Genomic DNA, 23,676 nt, shown 5'->3' on the forward strand with positions numbered 1-23,676 from the left:
CGCGGCGATGTATCGGCCGAGGAGACGTTGACATAATACATAATAGTTGGTGGAATTCTCCTCGCATTCGCGCGCGCGCGCGTATTTTCAAGCGTCGTACACGACGACAGAGAGAGAGAGAGAGAGAGAGAGAGAGAGAGAGAGAGAGAGAGAGAGAGAGAGAGAGACAGAGAGCGAGAGAGAGAGAGAGAGAGAGAACGTCGCATAATGAGGCGGGCATTAAACATACGTGTATGTGCTCGGCCGAGTTTCGTGTATCAGAATTATCACGCGCGGCATTCATTCGAATCTCGGCGCTCGGTGCCGTTACAGCGATGCAATCCCGCTCTGGTAGGGAGGAGCGGAGTTTTGATTTCCCCACGGCACCCGTCGCACATCCAACAAAACTCATTTATACTGGTTTCGGAGATTATCAAAGTCCTCGGACTCATTTAATCTATCCTACGAGGGAAGTTCGACCATTTAAATACGCGTATCCGAACGCGAGCTAAATGTGGTAGCTTTGTACCGCGCGCGGCGCGCGGTATCGCGAGTATAATGTCTCGCTGTGCTAAAAGCTCCGGTCCCGCGCAGCTAATTTCAATATTAACTTCCACATACGAAGGGTCGAGACTCCCTCACTCTCGTTCTCTCGTTCTCACTCCCTCTCCCCTCTCTCCCTCCCCCCTCTCTCTGTCTCTCTCTCTCTCTCCCTCCCTTCACCGTAGATATTATCTCGCGCGCAGTGCTGAAAAGGTTTCTATTCTCGTAACCGATGTTTGATTTGATGAGATGCGAGGAGACGTCGCGCGTGTAAATGCAATTAGCGGGAGAATACAGAGCGCGCGTCCGTTGAAATAGATCGCGGCCATTTCGAGCGAGAGTTAATCGAGTCGCGATCGCGACGCGCTCTTTGGACATTTAATCTCGAAATTCTTTTGTGCAAGAACGAGCATTGTGAGTTATCTCGATACGACGAATGCACCGAACAGCAATGAAGAGAGTGAGAGAGAGTGAGTGAGAGAGAGAGAGAGAGAGAATGAGAGAGAGACAGAGAAAGAGGGGGAGAGAGAGAGAGAGAGAGAGAGAGAGAGAGAGATTCGCGCTCTTTCCTCCTCTTCTCTTTTTAATTTCGCAAGCTTCTTTTGTATCGCAATCGCGGCCGCTCTGGTCCGGAGGAAAAATCTCACTTTGATTTTATAAGCTCCGCTTACGTGCGTTTACGGCTATCTCGACACGACGGCCACGCTGAAACAGAGAGAGAGAGAGAGAGAGAGGGAGAGAGAGAGAGAGGAGAGAGAGAGAGAGAGAGAGAGAGAGAGAGATATATATATGTGTATACTCACTTTGATTTTGTAACCTTTGTTTGTACGCATTATAAGATAATGGGCTATTCCGCTCGGCTGGAATTCACGAGGCACACGGAGAGAGAGGGCGTAACATCCGGGCTTGCTGGTGCTCTCTCGCACCATGAACGCTCCCTCCGGCTCCTGGCTCAATACCTCCAGCGTTATTTCTCTGGAATCACAGTCGCATCGTTAACGTTAAATAACGGCGAGGGGCCAGGGCAGATCTCTCTCCTTGTTGCTCCTCCTCGTTGTTCCTTCCCTCTTCTCCGCGAGAGAAGGCGAGAAGAAGGAGAAGAAGTGCTGGGATTAAGTCAGCGCGTGCAAATGACGAAGAGGAGAGCACTACTCTCCGTCGCGGTAGTGGATTATACTTCGACGAATACTTAAAATTAGCCGGCGTCGTGCTATTTCGGCGCTCGCGCGCGTCCGTTATACACCGTCACTTCCCGACGGTATAGAGGCAGTGTCGCCAGACCAACCTGGGTATTCCGGCCTGAAACCAGGGCGCTTTGCGCAGCTCGGCCTCCTCGCTTCGATTATTCAGGCTGTCTGTTCTCTCGGGCAAAGGCGGCGGGGTTGGCGTGGAGCCATGAGTGCTTCCGTCAGCGGGCACCGAGCTACTCGACGTGCTAATTTGCGATCTTCTTTTTGACTTGAAATCCGCCTCGGTCCCCGAACCGGGGCAATTGTGTCCTATCCTGAAAATGAAGGAGCTGTCGTTCACGACTCGCATGACTCCTCGCAGGAGGGTAGGAGGAGGGTGGGCAGGCGGAGCGGTCGGGCAGCTCACCTGTTGTTCTCGATGTTGAAGTTCTTCGCGGTGATGGACGCGTTGATGGTGTTGTCGAGACTCTCGGACGGCGGGATCTTGTTGTATGACGGCCTCGTACCCTCCGAGTCGATGATCGCCTCGTTTATGTAGCCCCCGGAATGGGGCCTGTTCGATGGGCTGGTCGGCGTGCTGCTACCGCTGACGAGCGGGCAGCTGTCATCCTCACCGTTCAGCCCAAGAACGTCGCGTCCACCTGTCAAACCCATCGCCAGCCGCTTTATCAGCGGCGGCTTGTCCGTTAGCCTCTTGTACGAGTTTAACTCCGTCGGCGAGTTGCTCTCATCGCTGCTCGGTGTGCTCTGCTGGGAAATGCTCTTCGACTCGTCCTCGTTCGTTATAGGCCCGAGGACGTTCGTGAACGACGGCCGCAGGCCGGGTATCGAATTCGGCGCCTGGAATCCGAATAATCGTTCAAAAGCCCGCGGACACACCGGGACGCGAGCTGTCGATGCGTGTCGGAGGAGTTTGCCCTCCCTCCCTCCCTCCCTCTCCCTCTCTCTCTCTCTCTCGCTCTCTCTCTCTCGCTCTCTCTCTCTCTCTCTCTCTCTCTCTCTCCGAATAATTCGTTGCGCGTGCGGACGTAAATACGCGAGCACAATGCGCCGATGCGCATAAAAAGTACGCTGAATCGCAGGTCTGTAGTCGGGTCTCGCCGGGCGGCGTAGAATTCTCTCACAGTTTGAAATGAATTCACTCGGAAGCGCGGCGCTCGGAGCGTCCGCTTATTTTCGCTCGACACCGCTGAAACGCGATAAAGTAGCGGGCCGGCCGCGAGTGCCCGAGTTACTCGAGTATGAATTCACCTTTACGCTGGCGAGTCGCAGCGTGGGCGAGCCGGCGCTGCCGAGCTGCACGTTCATGTCCGTTGCGGACGAACCCCTTCCAGTCCTGGAGGTGGGCGATGTCCGACTTTTCAGCCACGAGTTGGACGACGGACTCCTGCAAGCGCCTCCGGCGATCGTGTCGTCCCCGGCCAGCGATTTGTTCTGCAAAGAAAATGACGATCGTCGGCTAAATCTCGGCTCATCGAGTCGCCTCGCCGCGCCGCTTTACGACGCGACGCGGTTTACGAGGCTCCGCTGATCATCTCGCGATTCTCAGTCATCAGCGCGGCGTTGACACAGTGCGGCGCACTGCTGTTGAAGCTCCTCGAGCGGGTCCTCGACGTTTGCCTTCGGGATTTTCCTGCGAGTATTTAATCGGCGGAATCTCGCCGATTCCCAAGGCGATCTTGCTGGCGAGGCTACCGGCTAGACCGTGACGGACTGACCGTTTACTTGGAAACGCGACGCGACGCGGCGCGGCGCGGCGCGGCGCGGCGCGGCACGACGCGACGTGGCGCGGCGAGAGACTCGGGTCGAATTTATAATTAACGCGGCCTGTAAACGGGACACCTACTGGAGTCGGTGGCCCTCGTGAGACCGCGCTGAGAAAACACGGTTGTCGTCGTTGTCCCTTTCGCTTCTCGCGCTTGGATATTTAAGAAGCTCTTCCGCGAGCTGTCCCAGCCGCTTCCTCCCGGCAATGCCGCTATTCCGCTACGCGCGTACTCCAGTACCTCCACGGTACGCCGTGGTGTACCTTCTCTCCGGCAGCGTGCTCCGGCGCCGGCCGTGAATTTACAAGAATTTACAAGAAAGACTCGGATAAAGTATTTCGCGCGTATTTCGGCGAACTCGCGAAGCGCGACGCGCGGCGACGTCCGTGCTTTCGCGCGGCGGCCACGCCGGGAAAGATCCCGGATCCCGTTTTGCATAATCCTTAAGCAGATCTCTTCGCCAGGACCTTCGTTCGCTAATTGCTAAAAGCAGTTGCGATTTATACGGCGCCTTTGTGAGAAAAGCAGCAGATGGCACGATACCTACGGCCTACAGTTTGTAAAGTTGAAACAGCTTAACTTGCTGAACTTGTCTCTCTCTCTCTCTCTCTCTCTCTCTCTCCCTCTCTCTCTCTCTCTCCCTCTCTCGGCGGGCCGGTGAGAAAAGAACAAACGACATTATTAGCGCTTTAAAACGGATGACACCTCGTTAACCGGCCGCGCGGCGCGCTCTGGCTATGCTATGAAAAGTCGCCTTGTGTTCTCGCAAAGTACGCGCGTCTCGCGTCCGTCTCGCGTGCTCGAGCGATTAATTCACTTTCGCTCGTACGACGCGCCGACGGCGCGAGCACGTACCCGAAACGTACCCACGACGTTCGCTGCTCCTGCTTGTCCTTGCGATAAGTCGGCGTCGATCGCGGTGAGATTACATCCTGGAGGATCGGCTGGCGCTGAAGCTGCGCCACGTACGCCATGCGGAAAGCATTGCCAACGATGGTATTCAGCTCCTCCGCCTGCAAGCAGACAAGAAGACGCGGATTTTCAAGACGCGGCTCTTGCGTAACTTGCCGCGGCAACTCTGCGAGCTCTCTCTCTGATCGCGCGAGCGCGCTCTGATCGCCGCTCGATCGGATTGTGCAGAGTCGCGCAATTCGCCGCGAGTTACGCGAATTACGTGTCAAACTCAGGTGCCAGTGCCGCGAGAAAGATCAGTCCACGTTGCTGATTCGTTCCGTTCGAGGTAGAGAAGTATCCGGAAAAGAGGGGAAGAGGTGCGAGCCAATTGAGCCGGCCACACTGCCACAAAAATCTTACTTGGTCGGGAGCGCGGCTGAGAGAAACAAAGTTTCCTCGCCAACTCCTAATTAAATATATCGCAGAATACGTTCCTCCAATCTGTCAGAAGGAAAATCTGCGAATCATCTCTCCCGCGCGTTCCCCTCAAGGGACGAGGAGGAACCGAGCGGTCTGTAGGCGACGCTCTCTCGCAAGCAGGCGGCAGGCAGAAATCGATCGTTACGTCATCGCGCGGTATAACAGCAGCAGTTGCATCACCGTCGCTCGAGGGCGAAGACAGCGCGCGGCGGATCGACGAAATTTGCGAGTCATCCCGCATCAACGGGAGCGCCGTTCTTTCTTTCATATTTCGTGCGGCCAATTAGATATTCCCGGGTCCGCCGCGCCGCGCCGCGCCGCGGCGGAGAAGGCGAAACGAGCGGTCCAGCTGGGAAGGAGCAGACGCAGCGCGAACAGAGCGCGGGTGTCTGAATGTGTAATAAGCACTCACGGGGAGCCGCAAGCCTCGGGCTCGCCGCCGCGGCCGCGCGCGCTCGTATGTGCGTTTAGAAAACTCCAGGCCGCGCCGCGCCGCGCTTCCTAGTGCAGGTGGACCGCGCGAGCGCGCGTATGCACGTACATACACGCGCTTGACGGACGGTGGTGGTGCGCAGAGACACGTAGGTAGGCAGAAATGGGAAAAAGGTCGGCGAGGGTGCGGAAGGCTATCTCCCACCCTTTCCCGAAAGCCGGTGAAAGCCAGGACGAGGTGCGTATTAATGCGCGCACCGGCCGGCCGCCGCGCCGCGCCGCGCCGGCCGGTTGGCCGGCGAGGAGGCTGCGATTCTAAGAGGAGCATTGTACGAGCGGCAGCGGACGGACGGGCCGCGCGATTACCGTCTCATTCGCGCAACTTTTCCTTTCACGGTGCACGCAGCGGCGCGGCAGCGGCGGCAGCGGCGGCGGCGGCGGTGGCGGCGACGGCGGTGGCGGCGCGAGAGAGAGAGAGAGAGAGAGAGATACTCGTTGCGCCGGGGAAATATCCAATTGTTTCGCGTCGTCAAGTACGTACATCTCGGCTCCGCGGACTCGCATTCCTCCCCTCCCCCCCCCCTTCCCCACCGTCGCCCCACAGGCTACTTGCTTATATGTATCCTCCTCTATTCCCGCGACATTGTTAGGACATTGTTGGTAAGCGGCGCGGAAATCCTTCCAGATCGCTCCGCTCGAGTCTCGCGCCGTCGTAGGTGGCAAGTGCATTTCATTCTCGGCCGGGAGAGCCGCGGCTCGAGTGCGCCGGCGGAAATGCAAACGAAAGATAGAATCGCACGCGCAGCGAACGCGCAGCGCGGCGCCGGTGTACTCGCCAATAATACCATATTGATTTATATACACAGGCGCACGGCCGCATCTCGCGCGCTATTGTGGAGACTCGAGGCTCGAAGATATGTAGAATATCGTCGCTCGCGTCAAAGGATGAAGCGGAAGGAGGAGGAGGAGGAGGAGGGGGGGGGGAAGGGGGATGGATCGCGCACAAAGTAAGTGACAATATGTTTTATCGAGACGCATTCTCGCGGAACAACAGCTGGCTGCGCTTTTAGATTAAAGCACCGCTCGCCCGCGCGGCAACGTACACTCGAATAATTTCATGGTTTTGCGGTTTGAGGTCAGGTCGAACGATTCCACTAGGAACGAGATATTTCAATTACGTTAGCGCGCGCGCGCGCGCGCGGACCAAGCAGCAGGCAATGACTCGAGCTATAATTGCAGACTGGGCGCACGACCGCTCTCTTCGTAACTCGCTAAGTCATAACCCCGGCCGCTCTTCCGCCGCTCTGCGCGCATATAAATCGCCATTTATCCGCGTGCTATAAAGTTCACGCGTTTGCCGCGTTTAAATGCAGCGATATATGTACGGCGGGATTTTACTTTGGGAACAAGCGGGATGACTATACTTGCGAAGAGCTTATTTCCCGACCGTCCTAAATCCACGCTTTTATGAAACGCTGGCGTCTGTTGCGGAGATATCGGGGGGAGGGGGGAGGGGGAGGGGGGTTGCATCTTCAGTTCATACTCTTTCAAACATATACACGTAATACACCGCGAAGCACCAGCCGTAGCTTCCTAACGCATGATTTGCATTTTTTTTTTTTTTATGCAGGGTGTATAATTGAACATGATCATATCTAGAGACTTCTTTAATTGATAACTCAAAAATTTACATACTTATTCGCAAAATGGTGAACGATCTTTTTGTTCAGAATGATCTAATCTACAATTATATGACGGCTATTGCGTCTAGCAACATGTTCAAGATTCAGGGTTCAAAGTTCAATATACAATACATATCTATCGCTACACACAATAGGCGTCATATAATTGTAGAACAAAAAAGTCCTTCAGCACTTTGCAAGTAAATACGCAAATTTTCAAGTTATCAATTAAAAGAGCCTCTAGATGTAATTATTTTCAACCGTTAATAACTATTACGATTTTTCCAAAAATGGTACTTGACTTTTATTCCAAGTTTGATCTGTGACTAATTTTCAGAAATTTTTCGCTTTCAAAAGATCCTGTATATATAACCTTGTATATATAAACAAAATTCTCCCTTGATAGCCTTTCGACACAATCTTCATTTGTTAGAAATTTGAAGTTGATGTTTTAACAAATGGACTCAGGGCAGTCTGATGAATGTATAAACTCTTCGTATATACAGAGTGTTTCAAAAATAGATGGCCAAACTTTAAGAGCTATTCCTACTCGTTGTAAAGACGAAAAAAGGCCGTACAAGCATGGGTCCAGAAACGCTTCTTTACCAAGTTATAAAAGTTATAAATATTTTTTATTAGGTTGAATAAAAAGTATTTCGCATTTCGCGGGCAGATGGTGTCAAGAGAAAGTGTTTAGTGCAATTTTCACTCAATATTTGATACTATATATTTTTCTGAAAGGTTGGAATTTCCTGCGCTTTTTAAACTGTTAATTGTCAAAATCTATTAAATAATTTTTATTTAGCGATATTGTAAACATGAAGTAAAACAAGCAGTTTCGGTGTTCGATGCTTTCCTATTTTCACAAAAGGAATAATGCGACGCGAACCAAAAACAGATATGTACGGATAAGATACCGTAAGCGAATATGTGTGCCGAAACTGATTTACGAAATTTTGTGCTGGTGATTTGGTTACCTCACAATTTCAGCGAAAAAAGTTTAATAGACCTCATCTCCATCATACGATTTATTGCTCAAACGAAATTAAAACGTTTCACTTTTTCACCTTTAAAACGGATGATAACGGGCGATGAAAAGTGGATTAACAACTTAAAAAAGTGGTATAACAACATAGAGCGTAAAAGATCGTGGGGAAACGAGATGAACCGCCGCACGCAAACCGCATCAAAGCAAAACATCCATACGAAAAAGTCATGCTGTATATTTGGTGGGATTGGAAAGGAATCGTGTGCTACGAGCAGCTTCCGCAAAACCAAACAAAATTGATTCTAACGAGTATTGTCCCCAATTAGACTGTTTGAAAAACAGCAATCGATGAGAAGCGTCCAGAATCGAGCAATCATCATGGTGTCATATTCCACCAAGACAACGCTAGACCTTACGTATCTTTGGCAACCCGGCAAAAATTATTGCAGCCTTTGCTTGCCTGGGATGTCTCGCCTCATCCTCCGTATTCACCTGACCTAGCACCATCAGACTTTCACTTATTCAGGTCTCTGCAGAATTCCCTCAATGGAAAAAATTTCACCTCTTTGGAGGCCTGCAAAAAGCATCTTGAGCAGTTTTCCACCGTGAAAACTGGAAAGTTCTGGAAGGATGGAATCTTTAATTTGCCTGAGAAATGGCGAAAGGTTATCGAACAAAACGGTGCTCAACCCAATATTAAGCACATCTCCAGCACATTTCAGTCGCATTGCTCGAAAGTTTTTAAATAATAATTACATCAATAGATTGATAGAGGAATTGCTTGGTTAGGTTTGCACGATCTGAACCCCTTGGATTTTTATTTATGGGGATATCTTGAAATTTTCTCGTTTATGAGAAAATTTCAAGATATCCCCATAAATCCGAAACCGTTATTATCGTTTTGTGTAACAAAATACGAAATATTCTGAGAGTCTTCAAACGTTTCGTTCCGACAATCTGTGAGATGTCGATGCGAGACATGCATCGAGATACGGAAGGGAATTTTTTTCCAACAATTTCTTTGATACGTTCTTACCAAAGTCTGTTGTAAATAAAAAGTATTCATAACTTGGAGAGGAAGCTCTCCTGGACCCATATTTGTACGTTTTTTTATCCTTACGGTAAACAGAATGTACTCTGAATGTTTAGCCACCAATTTCTGAAACACCCTGTACATGAAAATATTTTTCGCAAGCACGCCACCAGAGTATGCTCGTCGGATCAAAATATACCAACGAGAGATTTTAAATTTACGTCCCTCTGAACTTTGAACTGAATATTAGCTGCTATTCGGAGAATATACAACAGCCATTCCCCTGATACGTCCCTGTTTTCACCCATCATTCGCCATCGAAATAGCGATGCGATGGATTTCTTCCAATCAGAATTCGATTGCAACATTTGCAACTCAACACACGGTTGGGACACATGGACTGATTGACTCTATTAATTTAACAATTAAATCTATCAGTTCCATCCAACGTGCGTGCGCAGAAAGCGCCAAGGCGCGAGACAGAGCGGATATCGTCAATGAAGCACCAGCATCGTGATCCAACGACATTCCTCAGCGTGGGAAAATATCTGGGGATTAATATGCCGGAGAGGGAGGAAAGGAGTTTCATGCTCCACATGGAAAGCGTGAAAGAAAACGCTCCGACGGTAGAGGTTACTCGCGCTCTCGCGACGTAGTGAAGAACCATGTCATAATGAAGAATTTATCGTCGCCGTGGGCGGAGAACCTGCGCGGTCCTGGCCGGGACCCTGGCCTCTCGCCGTCCCCCCTGACCGACAATCGAAAATACGGTCCTGAGATTCCCGCCCCGAGGTGGAATTTAAGCGCGATGAAATCATCAGCACCGGCTCTCTTCTTTCTTCTTCTTCTTCTTCTTCTTCTTCTTCTTCTTCTTCTTCTTCGTCGTCGTCGTCTCCTTCGCCCTCCTCCGTTCCACCCCGTCCTGGACATTGACTCGTACAGGCACTGACCCTCTCCACTGCGTTTAGATTCAGGCCCGTTTGAATGCGATCAATCGCGATCACACCGCTACATTGTGCGCGAGCCGAAGTTACGCGAAGCTCCGGAGGCAGCGCGATTCCCCACATCGCGAGCGATATCTCTCGCGACGGCTGAGACGCGGGAGAGCGTCGCGAGAGGAGACTCTCTCAAAGTCCGAGAGGCGCGCGCGTCGCGCGTCGGACGGAATTCGAAAGAAAAAAAGTTGTGACTTTGGAGGGAAAGCCGTTCGCGATTGGCGCCTTGGCTCACCTTGATTCGTTGTTTGCGTCGGCGGTATTGGCAAAAAGACAAGGGGAACGAGAGAGAGAGAGAGAGACAGAGAGACAGAGAGAGAGAGAGAGAGAGAGAGAGAGAGAGAGAGAGAGAGAGAGAGAGAGAGAACGAGAATGAGAAGAGAACCGAAAGAGAGGGCGATGGATCGCGCCGTAGCTTTGCGCCGGTGCAGCGTGACGGGCTACATTCCAGGCATTCCGCGCGGTCACGGCCATATCTCCAGCTCCTCTAGATTTCCCGTCCCGTGTACCTGTCCACCAATACCACGCCGCGTGTAAGCCGGTACTCGCAATAATGGCGTTTGGTAGGGATGCCCTCGTCACACTTCTGAATTTTCTTTCTCGCATCATCGTCTCTCTCTCTCTCTCTCTCTCTCTCTCTCTCTCTCTCCCTCTCTCTGTGTCTCTCTTCTCTTCTCTCTCCGGCGACTCTCGAGACGGGGGGTCGCGCGCGCGAGCGCGGATAAAGAGCCCGAGCGGAGCGGAGCGGAGCCGGCGAGGAAAACGTTCGAGAGTGCGGTAAGGGCATTCTCACCGGTCGTCGTTATTGCACTCGGCTGTACCAACCGCCGACACCGACCATCGCGGTACCATCGCTCCGCAACACCAATACTATCGTCGCCGATGCCTGCGATGCAACTGCGCTTTCTCGCGCGCTCTCGTCGCTCCGCGTCACTCCACGCTAATTCGTCCCCTTGCCGCCCTACCCTGCTTACCGATGTTTCTTTTGTGCGCTTGCTTGTGCGCCGCCCCCTCCTTGCGTCCCGAAATTGAATTTTCGTAACTTTGGTTTCGGTTATAAGCTTGGTGGAGCTTGGCTGGCTAACTCTGATACGTGCCGTAATTGATCAGCTGATCACGCTTGGACGTTCACAATCACAATCATGTGCTGTGTTTCTGTTTTACAAACTCGCTTTTACCAATTTCGTAATAGCAGATAGAGAAATGGATAGAATTTTTATATCACTTGTTATCTTGATATGTATCGCACGAGTCAACTGACAATTACGGAACGTAAGTCTAATTCAAGTTCAAGATCTAGCAACTTTACAACTTGAAGCAAAGCTTCCAAAACCACCTTTCGGAATGCACCTCGTCTGTCTGTGAGGGCGACTGTCTGTGTCTTTCGGCTCCGCTCTGCGTGGACAATGTCTGTCTACGACCTGAGGATATCTATGCCGGAGGTTTCAGCAGGTCTTATTGACTCGCTCGATGCACCACCTCCTGCTGTGTTACCGTCTGCGCAGACGGTTTCTGAAATGACGAGCTCTGTTGTACGGGCTCTGTGGTTATCAGTCTCGCCGTTTCCACGAATGTTGGTCGAAGTTGACGGAGCTGCAACTGATTCCCTGCGTCGCGTTCGGAGTCACTGTCAAGTTTCCGCGCGATCGATGAAACAGTAGCAGAACGTATGAAAAAAAAAAAGAGAAAAAAAGAAGAAGAAAAACATTCCGCTCACGGGCTCACAGATTTCTGGGCGTGACAGGTACAGCGATTTCGAATGTCAAATATTCGATATCTCAAATTACGCACCGTTACACGCCATCGTTTATATATTGATACGACCTAACTCGCTCGTACGCCGCTAACCAAATAATTGTTGCGGCGTCTATCGCGCATGTTGCTCTCGTACACACGTTACCAGAATTGGTCTCGGAGGATTGGATTAGAACGAGCGCAGCAGACGTGAAGAGTGTATCCAAGCCTGAAGGAGATAAATACGTGCTCGTATAATGATGAAAAAGCAAACTGCAGCGGGTGTACATTAACGCACGTAAACGTAAGGGACGAATTTGTCGTATCGGGAGAAATTATCAGTTTAAATGCCAAATTACAAAAGGAGAATATACAAAGAAGTATTCTTGAATATTGAAGGACAGACAGAGAGAGAGAGAGAGAGAATCGTATGCGACTCACACACGCTTCCGACGCTACATCCGGCCGTCATTGTAAGGTCTCCGCTTCGAATTACACTGACGAATCGTCGAGAGCTCGCCGAGACAATCCGAGCTATTTTGATATTTCAGTCCAAAGATGCTGCTTGCATCTTGCTTGCCCTGGCGATCATTTTGTCCGCATGCGGCTCTTGCAGTTTTCGTATGCCGGCGTGACGTAGTCACGCGAGAAGATCGGAAATTCACGGAGAAAAACGTCGCGGTCTTGCTGGCGTACAGCAGCGTCGAAATAACGTTTGACGCTGTGTAGCGAGTACTTTGTTCGGCGTAACGTGAAATCGGCCGAAGATTGAAGCGTATATAGTCACAGAGAGATGCACCGGTCAGCGAGCGCAGATGAAGCACGACCCCGTTGCACAATCTGGCTCTTTGATCAGCAATTAACGCCACGACCGTGTCTGCTGGTTGTTCCATCTGCTTCCACTAACGGACGCGCTGCCAAAATATTGCCGGCGCTACGGATCGTTCCAGCAGCTGCGATGCTAAAGTTAGTCGCCGTTGTGACACGAATTAACTCTTCAAGAGATCCGACCGTATTTTCGAAGTTATTATTATTATTATTATTCGATCGATATCCACGGTGTATTTCTGACGCGGACACATTGTGCTTTATAGATCTGGCTGCGAAATTTATATTTCACACAGTCATCTTCCTCCAGAAATATACGCGACAGTCTGCAGTTTGATCGACACTGCTTTCGTAAAAAGATCCCGGCTTGACTATAGCGGCCTTTTTTATAAAGAGATTAAGATTTATACATAGCGCCGTTGGATTTTTATAAACACAGATACGGCCTGCAGCCGCCTAAACTTGGCAGTCCTCAACGACGCATGCTGTACATTAGGACTTTCATCTTCAACGTTCTTCGGCCATCTCTTCGGCCATCAAACGTGGGGTTATTAGCGTGGAATCCACTACGTATATCTCGAATCGCAGGAGCGAACGACGTAAGCCGCGATTGGCTTTACCCGTGCTGTCGGTTAGCACGGCTTATCGTATATAGGGGACCTCGACAATGAGCGGTGGGCTTTAAGACGTAGTGGTGCGTGAATCGTGCATCACCATAGGACAATACGCCCACTTTGTGGCCCGTAGACTTTGCTACTGTACCCTCGAGCCTCGTCATTAAACCTATTTCGGTGCCTCCAGAAATGCACCCTTGAGAACGTGCATGCGACGCACAAGGAGGATTTCGTTTCAAATTTCTCGCTGCTCGAATTTCTTCGTTATCGAGTGCGTCATTCCGACGCAGCGATTCTCAACGGATGCAGGCGGATTCGATGGGGGGGGAAGGGGGGTGGTGGTGAGGGGATGGTATGCGTTCTCAAAACTGTGCCGCTTCTCTTAATATCGGATTATTTTAAGATACCGCGTGATGGCTGCGTCACTTCAGTCTCATTCATACTGAAAAGAGAATCGAGAAGTGGGTCGATCCTTTTTATATTGGCATTGTCTGTCTGTTATCTTGATCTTCTACTTTCTTTCCTCGCAGTTTCCCTCCGCGAGAACTGCTTCCGTGCATTGCGTCTGTTTCTCGAAACAAATCTCGGAAATCTCGCAAATTCCATGTTCTTCCCAGCCGAATGTCATGTCGGAAATTATTGATAACACGCTAGATATAATGCTGATTTCGGCTTGATGGATTTACATCATATTACACATTATATTAATCTGCGATACGCGTTACGCAATACGGACTGCGCAATAATCCATATATTATCCGCTGTGCAAGTCAATCCGCTTTTCTATTATCCAACGAGAGCGCTACGCCATTAATATTGTGTAATATTGGCATTCTATCGAGCTACTCTGACACGTATACATTGATTTTCATTCACTTATTGCGCGCGAATGCATGAGCTTCTTCTTATCTTCAGGGAAAGTGGACCATCTTCTCCCTACAGTGCTCGCCGTTTCACGATTTCGGATGGGAATTCCCTCACGAGGTGTCGCGCAAAAAACACGCACGTCTCACGCATCCCCGGATGCTTCCCTCGTGAAAAATTAATACACATCGTCCGCGCATGCGTTCACACAATCACGGTAAAATATTATTTCACTAGCGCGCTGAGAAAAAGACTTCTGTTCTGCCGTAACAAATGAACGTTTGCAGCTTTGATAATTGTACGGGGGGACAAATCAAACAAATTGCCGCAACAAATCATTTTTCGTTATTTGTAATTTTAACAAGTATACATCACTGGGGATGCAAATCACGCATATGTTTGTTGGATGCGCAAGTTCTAGTAAAAAGAATAGCAACGTCGCAATAGCGTAATATGTGCATGTACGTGACTCTCCTGTGGCCTATATTCCGAACTCTCATGTATAGAGATAAAAGCATCTCCAAAAGTAATGTATAAGCTTTCTTAAGTAGCTACGAGCCACTTTTACAGAATTTTTTTACTGATAAAAATACGTTTGCAGTAGGAGCCTTTTTATTTATATCTCCCTTAACTTTACTTAAGCTTATTTAATAGTTTTTTTGATTTTATCACGGGGTTTCTCTGTGGATCTTTTGGAGACGAAAAATGAAGTGAAGATTGTCATCAGATCGTACTGAAAAGGAAAGTCAAGTGCAAAAATCGCAATAGTTATTGAGTTAATGCCAAAATAATTGCGGTATTTATGATTTTAAGTTTGGCGCCGATTTTCCCAGTTACCGTTACCTTTTCCAGCATTCTATCTTGTAGGAATAAATAAACTTGTTTCCCGTTGGGACAAATGTGTGCAGATTAATGGTCCTTATTTTGATTAATAACTGTTTTTAATTTATATGCATCTTCATACTCGATACGTAAAAACCGCAATTATCTTTGCCACCAACCTGATATTAAATTATTAATGACTGAAAGTGACCACACTCAGAAGCTTTTTTAATCGATAACTGATAAGTATAGCTGATAAATTTGTATACTTAACTTTGCAAAATAGTAAAGGACTTGTTCATTCAGAACGATCTAATCTATAATTATATATGACGGCTATTGTGCTTAACGACAGATTCAAGATTCAGGAATCAAAGTTCAATATATTCATATCTATCGCTAGATACAATAACCGTTATATAATTATAGATTAAGTCGTGACTGAACGAAAAAGTCTTTTACCATTTTGCCAATAAGTACGCAAATTTTCAAATTAAAAGAGCCTCTAAATGTGATCATTTTCAACTATTAATAACTATTGCAATCTTTGCGAAATGATACTTGACTTTTCCTCTCAGTTTGATCTGATTACACTTCACAATTTTTCGTTTCCAAAAAATCCCCGGAAATTATGTTGTTAACCCTTCTTTACCACTCACACAGAGCGGAAATGTTCCAAATACGTCCAAATAGGGATTTTTAAGAATATCTTCAAAATATCCCTGTGATATATTTTGAATATTTCTGCTGCGTGGGCAATGTTTGATTAGATGTAATGAAGCTATATTTGAATTATCCGGTAATTATGATGCGCGCTAGTGTAGCATTGCGTGTGCAGTTTCATCAAATATCTCACGTATCTTGTTACGTATTACACGTTGGTGAGAAAAAAAGTTAATACAACTGATTTGCTCATGCAAAATTTTTAACCTTTGCTCATATTCCGTATTGTCAATGAATAAAAAATTGATAATTTGTTGGTTTAACATAACAGAGTAGGGTAGGCTATTTGTACCCGTTATAAAATCGTTGATTAGAGCGACAAATCACAAGCAACAAATCATTCGTTACCGCAGCGAAGTAATTTGCTGTCCCGCGTTAACAAACTACTTGTTGCGGTTACTGACGTTTCGTTGACCCGACAAAACCTTTTCTTCTCAAGCGCTAACGAAAACTTCTCTCAAGGTTGGTAAAGATGCGATCACACGCGGATTCAACGCGACATTGATAAAAAACGACGTCAACGGACGAAAATACGAAGGGGCGTCTGCACACGCAATTTGCGTTATTCGCATTATCATACAAGCGGGATAATAAATGATAACAAGTAACGATATTTCGCGCGATATTCTGCTCGCACGAAGGGGGAGATCCGCGCGGCGTTAAATTTCCGGGTGAATAACCACGAGTATCCGCGGCCGAAAGTAAAATAAACGACGAAATCGGAAGTGGAGTCGAATAAAGTGGCCAAGTGCGCGGCGCGCGGTACGCTCCGCGTACAAAGGGGACAAGCATTGTCCAGATGTTGAAAGTAGTTGACATGTGCACATGTGCACATGCGCGGGGAGCGGCGCATTCGACGCATTCGATCCGCGGGACGCGACGCGACGCGAGCGTTGCGATGTCATTCTTAGCAGGAAGCTGCGGGCTTAGTCACGGCGGAATGGCGGCGTTTCGCGATTTTCTCCCCTGGCTGCTCGGAGAATCGGCGTGAAAATCTCAAATTGCAAATTGCGCGAGCCGTGGCCGTGGCGAGCGGAACATTCGCGCGAAAGAAGTCGCTGGCCATCACGCGAATTTTTCGCTGTCCGCCGCTTCTGCGAGAGACGCAGGCCTTGAAGACACACGTCTACTAATAGAGAGACCGAACGCACGCACGTTCGTCATCGCACGTCAAAGTCATCGCGCGCAAAGCGTCAGCTTGTCGAGACGAATCGGCAGACTCTGCGGGAAAAAATGATCGCAATGATGGACGAGAGAGATCTGTCTTGCCGGGGAAATAGCGAAGATGATGCGCGTGTGCTGGCGCGTCCAGCTGCCAGGCGAACTGACGGGCCAGAAGAAACCGGCCGCTCGGAGCGGCCGACGACGACAAATCAACGACGACGCAGCCATCGCAAAGTCCTCCACGATGCGTTACTGGACCAGGTATAACTTATGCTTCCACCTAACTCGAGAGTTCACATTGTACCTTGGGGCCTCCACGAAATCCACGCCTCGACGGTAATGGGCCACCTTTTGTGCGAGATACTCCATTGATGTCGAGAGAAATTCCGTAAGGTTTGCGCAACTCGCAGTGGATAGCTCGTTTCGTCCTCCTCCTTCTCTCTCCCCTCTCTCTCCCCCCCCCCTTTTTGCCCCTTTCTTTTTTGCCCTTGCTCAAAATGTCTCTTCGTTTCGGCCGAGCGTGTCGGCCGTGCTAAAGACGAGAATCCGGAACGAGTGTCGCGTGAATTCACCCGGCCCTCACGAATAAATGAACTCACCCGGGAGATCATTGGAAACTCGTCAGAGATCGCGGTCGAATTCGAACGGCGCTTTGTGATCCCACCGTTGAAGGACTTCGGCCTTTGTGCCGCCGAGCACAGTGGCGCGGCTCCATACGAATTATGGTTTCCTATTGAAGAGTCAAGAGCAGCGGAGGGAGCACGATTGTCACGGACTCTTTTCCAAAGGCTTTTCCCTGGCGTATCGCCCTGCTGACAATGCGAGCTGGTGCCAGGTGCTGATACATACTGTAGCAGCTAATCACTGCGATAGTGCATGTGCTGCTGCGGCTCGCTGCGGAGCCGCTCCAGCCAAGTCGACGACGAATAACATCGCGTTATTACACGTTATTGTTGCAACGTGTCGAGATTTATACCGCGCGTGCACGCCGAGAGGTCCAAACGTCCTCGCGTCCTCGCGGCGAACCAGATGAGAGCACCAAGCCGCGGAGTAATGACAGCTCCGTATATCTCTCTCTCTCTCTCTCTCTCTCTCTCTCTCTCTCTCTCTCTCTCTCTCTCTCTCTCTCTCTCTCTCTCTCTCTCTCTCTCTCTCTCGTCGCTAAAATATCAATGCTGTGTAGACACTCCATCGGCCATCCAAGGAGGCAACGAGGCAGCGAGGCATCTCGCGCTACAAGCAGCTATATGAAGCCGAGGAATGCGTTCGTCCGATCCCACGGCTTATCCCCCTTCACTCTCCCTTCCCTCGTTAGTTCTTTTTCTTTCTGGTACGATCGTAGTATTACCGGGCTCTCGAGCTTTCTCTCCCTCTCTCTCTCTCTCTCTGTCTCTCTCTCTCTCTCTCTCTCTGTCTCTCTCTCTCTGTCTCTCTCTCTCTCTGTCTCTCACTGTCTCTCTCGCTCTCTCACTCTCTCGGGGGGCTTCAGCGCGCGTTTGTGCGATCCACCGGGCGCGAGGGTGCTCGCTTTTAGTAAGATACTGGAATGCGACTGACTGAAACGTTTATCGCCTCTATCCGATCTCTCGCAAATATTGAGCGAACGGATGAGTTGTACCGACGAATTCGATGACTCGGATGAGCGCGGAACGGACGGAGTTGTTTGCGAGTTTGAACACCGCGACTCGAGGAGACGAAAGCTCGCGGCTCCTCTCGACTGGCGAGCGAGCTGGCGAGGTGATCCGCCATGCTAACGAATCATGTAGACAGATATTCGCGCTTATCTAATAGGCTGTAATCAATAGGCTGTTTGTTTAGAGATTCTTCATTCATTGAGGATTCTTCATTCATTGAATACGTTCGCAATCTCGGCCGCTTCGTGCCTCTCGGATTCCGGAGGCACCGAAGGAATGTATCGACGGTTCGCGGAGGCATGCGATGCTCTCTCGCCCGTCGCGCCGGCTCTGTTAACGATCTATGGCGTTCTATGCAGATGAGACAATAGAGAGGAGGCTGCTTTTTGCAGCCGCCGCTGCACCGACATGACCGCGTCTCCGGGGTCACGTTGCGGTACCGCGACCTAATCGCGATCCGTTAATATGGTAAGTGGTGGTATAAAGGTCCGAGCAGCACGGAGCGCTACGACACGTTCAGGTCGTTTTATTATATGCATATCGGATCACTCGGAGCTGTAAACTGTCTTGCCGAGAGATGCCAATCGCCGTTCCGCCTATCGGAAAGGCAATAATAACGGCGTTTGAGAAACGTTCGAGAACTGTTATTCGAAGGTGTTTCTTTTTTTTTTTTCACCGCTCTCACCTCACTCCCGTAGCTCCCGAAGCTAGGGAGGAAACCGTAAGCTGGAAACTGGATAGGATGAACCACCTCTGTAGGTGGTGATCGCGACGCGATTTACGATACACGCTACTATCGTAGCGTAGTGTGACGTAAGAGAGGACGCGCGCGCCAACATAAAGCGACTCGACTCGACACTCGCCTCGCACTGGCGTGTGTGTGTGTGTGTGTGTGTGTGTGTGTGTGTGAGAGAGAGAGAGAGAGAGAGACTTACTTTGAGCTTTTGAGTGTGACCGCATCGACAACAGCAATACGACATGTAGTCGGGTAGCGCGGGCATAAACTTCAACTGTTCCTGCTGCGAGTACTCGTCCACGAGTTTGCGATAATGCACCCTGAAAATCGGCCTCGTTGCGCTCTGCGAGCCTTTACCAAGGCGTCCCATAATCGCAGAGAATGCGGCCGGGATGTTGCGCCTGCGTGCGAACCTCCTCATGCCACACAGCGTCCGTTGTGCTTGCTCGTCCTCCTGAGAATCGCTACTCTCCTCACCTTCGACTCGCGGGAAAAGACGAGAGAGAGAGAGAGAGAGAGAGAGAGAGAGAGAGAGAGAGAGAGAAAGAGATTGACTCCTATTTAATAATGGAGCAACGATTCGGCATTACTGTCACATCCGGACTGGCCCGCGTCGCCTCGCAACTCGCGTCGCTCTTCCGCACTTGCAACATGAATATTCCACACATTTCCGGTCACACGACACCACGTAGCGCACTTTCTAATGCATGAAGCACCAGCGGTACCGCTGTATCGGTACGCTAAAGTATTTACTGTTAGCGAGAGACGCCTTTCTCTCTCTCTCTCTCTCTCTCTCTCTCTCTCTCCCTCTCTCTCCTCTCTCTCTCTCTCTCTCTCTCTCTCTCTCTCACTCTCTCTCTCTTTCTCTCGGAGAATATTCCTCTTCTTCTGCGACGCGATATTCTCCCACAACGTTCTCGCAACCCAGGCCCAGGCCGTCTCTTGAAAAATCACGAAGCGTCTCGTACTCTACATCTCCGGGAGTGGGACGAGAGCGGGCGCGCACCTCTCGTTCCACGCTAACAGGCCTGGGAATGCTGGTCCCGGTCGCGACGTAACGCCGACGTAACACGCATCCTGGAGAGCGGTCGGGGGGGGGGCGGGGGAGAGAGAGAGAGAGTCCGGGCTGATGATCTCCCTCCGCTCCGCGAATTTCCTCCCGCGGCGTTCAAGTCTCCCGCGATGCTCGCTATTGTTAGCAGGTGACGATCTCGCGCGATGTCATGGATCCGCGGGACCGGTCTCACCGGCCTACGTGCGCGGAGGAGCACGCATGGAGGAGCGTGAGTTCTTCCACTCGTATGACGTGCGTAGTCCCTCTCGCTACGTGTTGTTCTGCATGCCGAGCCGCGGAAACCGGTTAACGAGGCCCGAGCCGTATCTCGCTTCTTACTCGTCGACTGTCAACTACACGTACGTGGTCGCGATATTCTTCTACGCCGCGTTTCCCGATGAATCCGCCCGCGGGACGGTCGCCGTCGCCGGCACCATGTTGGGCATCATGTAGCGCGTAGCCGGCAGAGCCGAGAGTACCTCTCGTAGTCCCTCTCTCGCGTGGCTCTCTCGCCCGGCGGGATCCCGGCGCCGCGGTGACGAGAGAGAGAGAGAGAGAGAGAGAAAGCTCGCTCGGATTTTGTTGATCGACTCGCGAATGAATTTTGCTACTTCCCGGTGCGATGCTCCTTGCCGGCTTCCCTCTGTTGCCTCTTCACCTCAGGTCTCGGTTACGTTCCCGCGGGACCACCACTCGTCGGTCAACCAAGCGCGCGGCTTCTGCTATGTCGTTCTATTTTACGTGGCAAATTCCAGCGTCAAAGCTCCCCCTCAGCATCGCTCTCTCACTCACTCTCTCTCTCTCTCTCTCTTTCCCTCTCTGGTCAGGCATGCCGAGAGTCTCCGCGGTACCGGCGCGCCGGAGCGGGTATTCACGCGGGAGACGACGAGCCGTTCGTTAAGTTCGAGCGTTTAAAGAGTGCGAGAGCCGCATGGTTCACGCGTATCCTTTCTGCTGTCAACTGGAGAAGCTACCGGCCGCGAACACCCCGGCGGTGGTGATGATGGTGGTGGTGGTGGTGGTGGTGGTGGTGATGGTGGTGGTGGTGGTGGAGCCTCCTCTGTCCCGCTACCTTCCTCTGTTCATTCCCGGCTCCTTCTATCACACTCCAGCGCACGTCGCCGCCATCCAGGTGCCGTCGCTGCTCTCGGACGATCGGAGCACGCAAAAGCCGCCTACCTGTGTAACGTGCTAACCGCCACGGCGATGGCAATACCTCCCGGTACGTATAGAGAGAGAGACTGAAGACCATGAGGAACACGAAGCGAGAGCACCGCGCCACTCTGCCGACCCACACGGTTCCATCCCCACCGCGGCTGGAAGCCGAGCGGTGCGACCGACCGACCGACCGCTTTCTTGCTTCAACCGCGGCATTGAACACGTTCAACGGCAGCTGTTGAATACCACGTGTCCCCGTTCTTCCTCTCACCCTCGCTGTCCCTCGCGGTCTCTCCCTCTTTCTTCTTCTGTCTGGCCGGCTGTCTGTCCGTCCCTTTCTCTCTCTCTCTCTCTCTCTCTCTCACTCACTCTCTCTCTCTCTCTCTCTCTCTCTCTCTCTCTCTTTCTCGATCCCTCTCATGGTCTTTTCCACGGCTTCTTACTTCCTTTACCCTACCTCGACCGAGAACGCCACTTGGGAGAGAGAGAGAGAGAGAGTGAGAGGGGGGGGACGGGGACAGAAAGAGAGAGAGAGAGAGGGAGGGAGAGAGAGAGAGAGAGAGAGAGAGAGAGAGAGAGAGAGAGAGAGAGAGAGAGAGAGAACTTGAGCCGCACGGAGCGCATGAGTTTGCGATTCGCGTTCTTTGACCTGCCATCAGCGCAGCGCGGCACGGCGCGCCGTTCGATCGTGGACTTCGGACTTGGATTCGCATCTTGTCCACTCATGGCGAAGTACCCAAGTGCAAGTACCTCCTCTCGTACTCGGCTATGTCTTGGAGTACGTTTTAAAGTACGCAGCCGGTTGCGATTTTGAGCGCTCCGGTGATACCAGCACTAGGTACTCCCTTGTGCTTCAAGGTGAGTACCAGCAGTAGATACTTCCTTGAAAGGCACCTGTACCTGTTTTCAAGGCGCACTTCAAGGTGCATTCTTTCGGGTCAGTGTGAAGAAACGGACACGGAATCGCCAACTTTCTGCGAGGACATCGTGTCCCAATGTTTCCAACGTGTAAATTTATTCATGTTAACATTTCGCGTGAGATCTCCCGTGAATGCCGAAGGTAAAGTGTTTCCAAGCATTCTCCACGAGTGTGTATACGTATACCCTCTCTTTTCGTAATCTCCTTTAAGTTTGAGATTTTCTTTCGCTCTCCGTAAGCAATCTCGTGGAACACCGTGTTGGCAAAACTCCGTTCAAAGTTCAGAAATTTGCATGAGATAGAGAAGCCGACAGGTGCGTATACGCTACCGTCGTTCGTGCTTTACAAAAAAAAAAAAAAAGAATTGGAAAACAGCGATAGCAAATTAAAAGAACGACTTTCTTTTCATAATTGGGCAATCCATGTATGTATATCCGATTATGATTTCCGCTCGATTAAAATTCCGAGACAGAAGAGGAAGAAGAAACCATCGCGTAGAGCACATATTCCGCTTCAAAGCGTAAATTCAGCTTTTCCAATTTATACCGATGGCCCAACGTTGCCTGCCATCACATTTAATTTCGTCCCCTGAAAGGAAAATTGGAAAAATACGAATTTTCGTGGAACTGCGCGGAAACGTCCGCAACTACGTAGATACTCAGCCGGAGATCAGTCATTGAATGCACAATTCAGCATTCGCTTGAACGAAGAGTGGAGCGAGCGAAAAAAGTCACACGGTAATTCGTCCTTCCACTTTTATTTCAGAAAATAATTTTGAATCTCTCATATTTCCTCAATTTGCACGCGCGTATCGACGAGTCGCTCGCGGCACAGACCATGAAAATTGCACGGCGGACCGAAGTCGGCGCGCGGATGTCGACGAGCGTGGAAATGTCCGAATATCCGGCCAGCTCCTCTCTAAGACGCTTCATTTTCCGTTTCTATTCTCTCGGCCTCCCACGTTGCAGGGCCTCTGCCTCTGCGCTTTCCCGATCTGGGATCTTCAAGTGCGATGACATTCTTAATTCAGCGGAAGGTATTTAAAGTTTAATCCGAAGAGTGCGCCATTAGGGTTGACTAAATGTCAAGCCAATAACGGAGTGCAAAGTTCCAAGTGCAAAGTCTACTATTCTCAACCCACCGTGCTCGCCAACTTACAGCTCTATCCTTTCTGATATCGCCGACGGACCTCGCTCGGCAGCCTCGAGCGATGCTATTTTCCAGACAACAGGAAGAGGCTTTTAGGTCTTAGGATTCGTCGGTAGTCGTCGGTGTATCGACGTCCGACGATATTTGCCGTGTGTTCGCTGCCCGAAACATGAAGACGTGTTCTTTCTCCCGATACTTTACGCGATTACTACGTTTCTCGACGAGTAAGATCAACGTGACGTCTTGCGATTGCTCATTCATGACTCAAGATGAATTTAAAACCTGAATCAAGCAC

The 23,676-nt window shown here is 50.4% G+C and overlaps 1 protein-coding gene across 6 annotated transcripts in view; it reads right to left on the bottom strand.

Moving 5' to 3' along the window:
* The window catches only part of LOC105186214 (tensin-1), an 87,993-nt gene that overhangs the window by 5,681 nt on the left and 58,636 nt on the right, over positions 1–23,676 (bottom strand). For 2 of the 6 annotated variants that reach the window (XM_025305316.1, XM_025305319.1), the window contains 5 exons: positions 4,345–4,491; positions 2,964–3,146; positions 2,119–2,552; positions 1,808–2,041; positions 1,326–1,497 (listed from right to left, as the gene is read on the bottom strand). In XM_025305316.1, the coding sequence (XP_025161101.1) occupies positions 1,326–1,497; positions 1,808–2,041; positions 2,119–2,552; positions 2,964–3,146; positions 4,345–4,491 (1,170 nt within the window). Of the gene's footprint in view, positions 1–1,325; positions 1,498–1,807; positions 2,042–2,118; positions 2,553–2,963; positions 3,147–4,333; positions 4,492–19,300; positions 19,556–19,691; positions 19,914–19,952; positions 20,926–23,676 lie in introns of those variants that run through there. The other 4 variants (XM_025305318.1, XM_025305320.1, XM_025305317.1 and 1 more) reach the window with 4 other exon arrangements.

Source organism: Harpegnathos saltator, unplaced genomic scaffold, assembly GCF_003227715.2.
Source record: "Harpegnathos saltator strain DR-91 unplaced genomic scaffold, Hsal_v8.6 scaffold694, whole genome shotgun sequence".
Classification (NCBI taxonomy): Eukaryota; Metazoa; Arthropoda; class Insecta; order Hymenoptera; family Formicidae; genus Harpegnathos; species Harpegnathos saltator.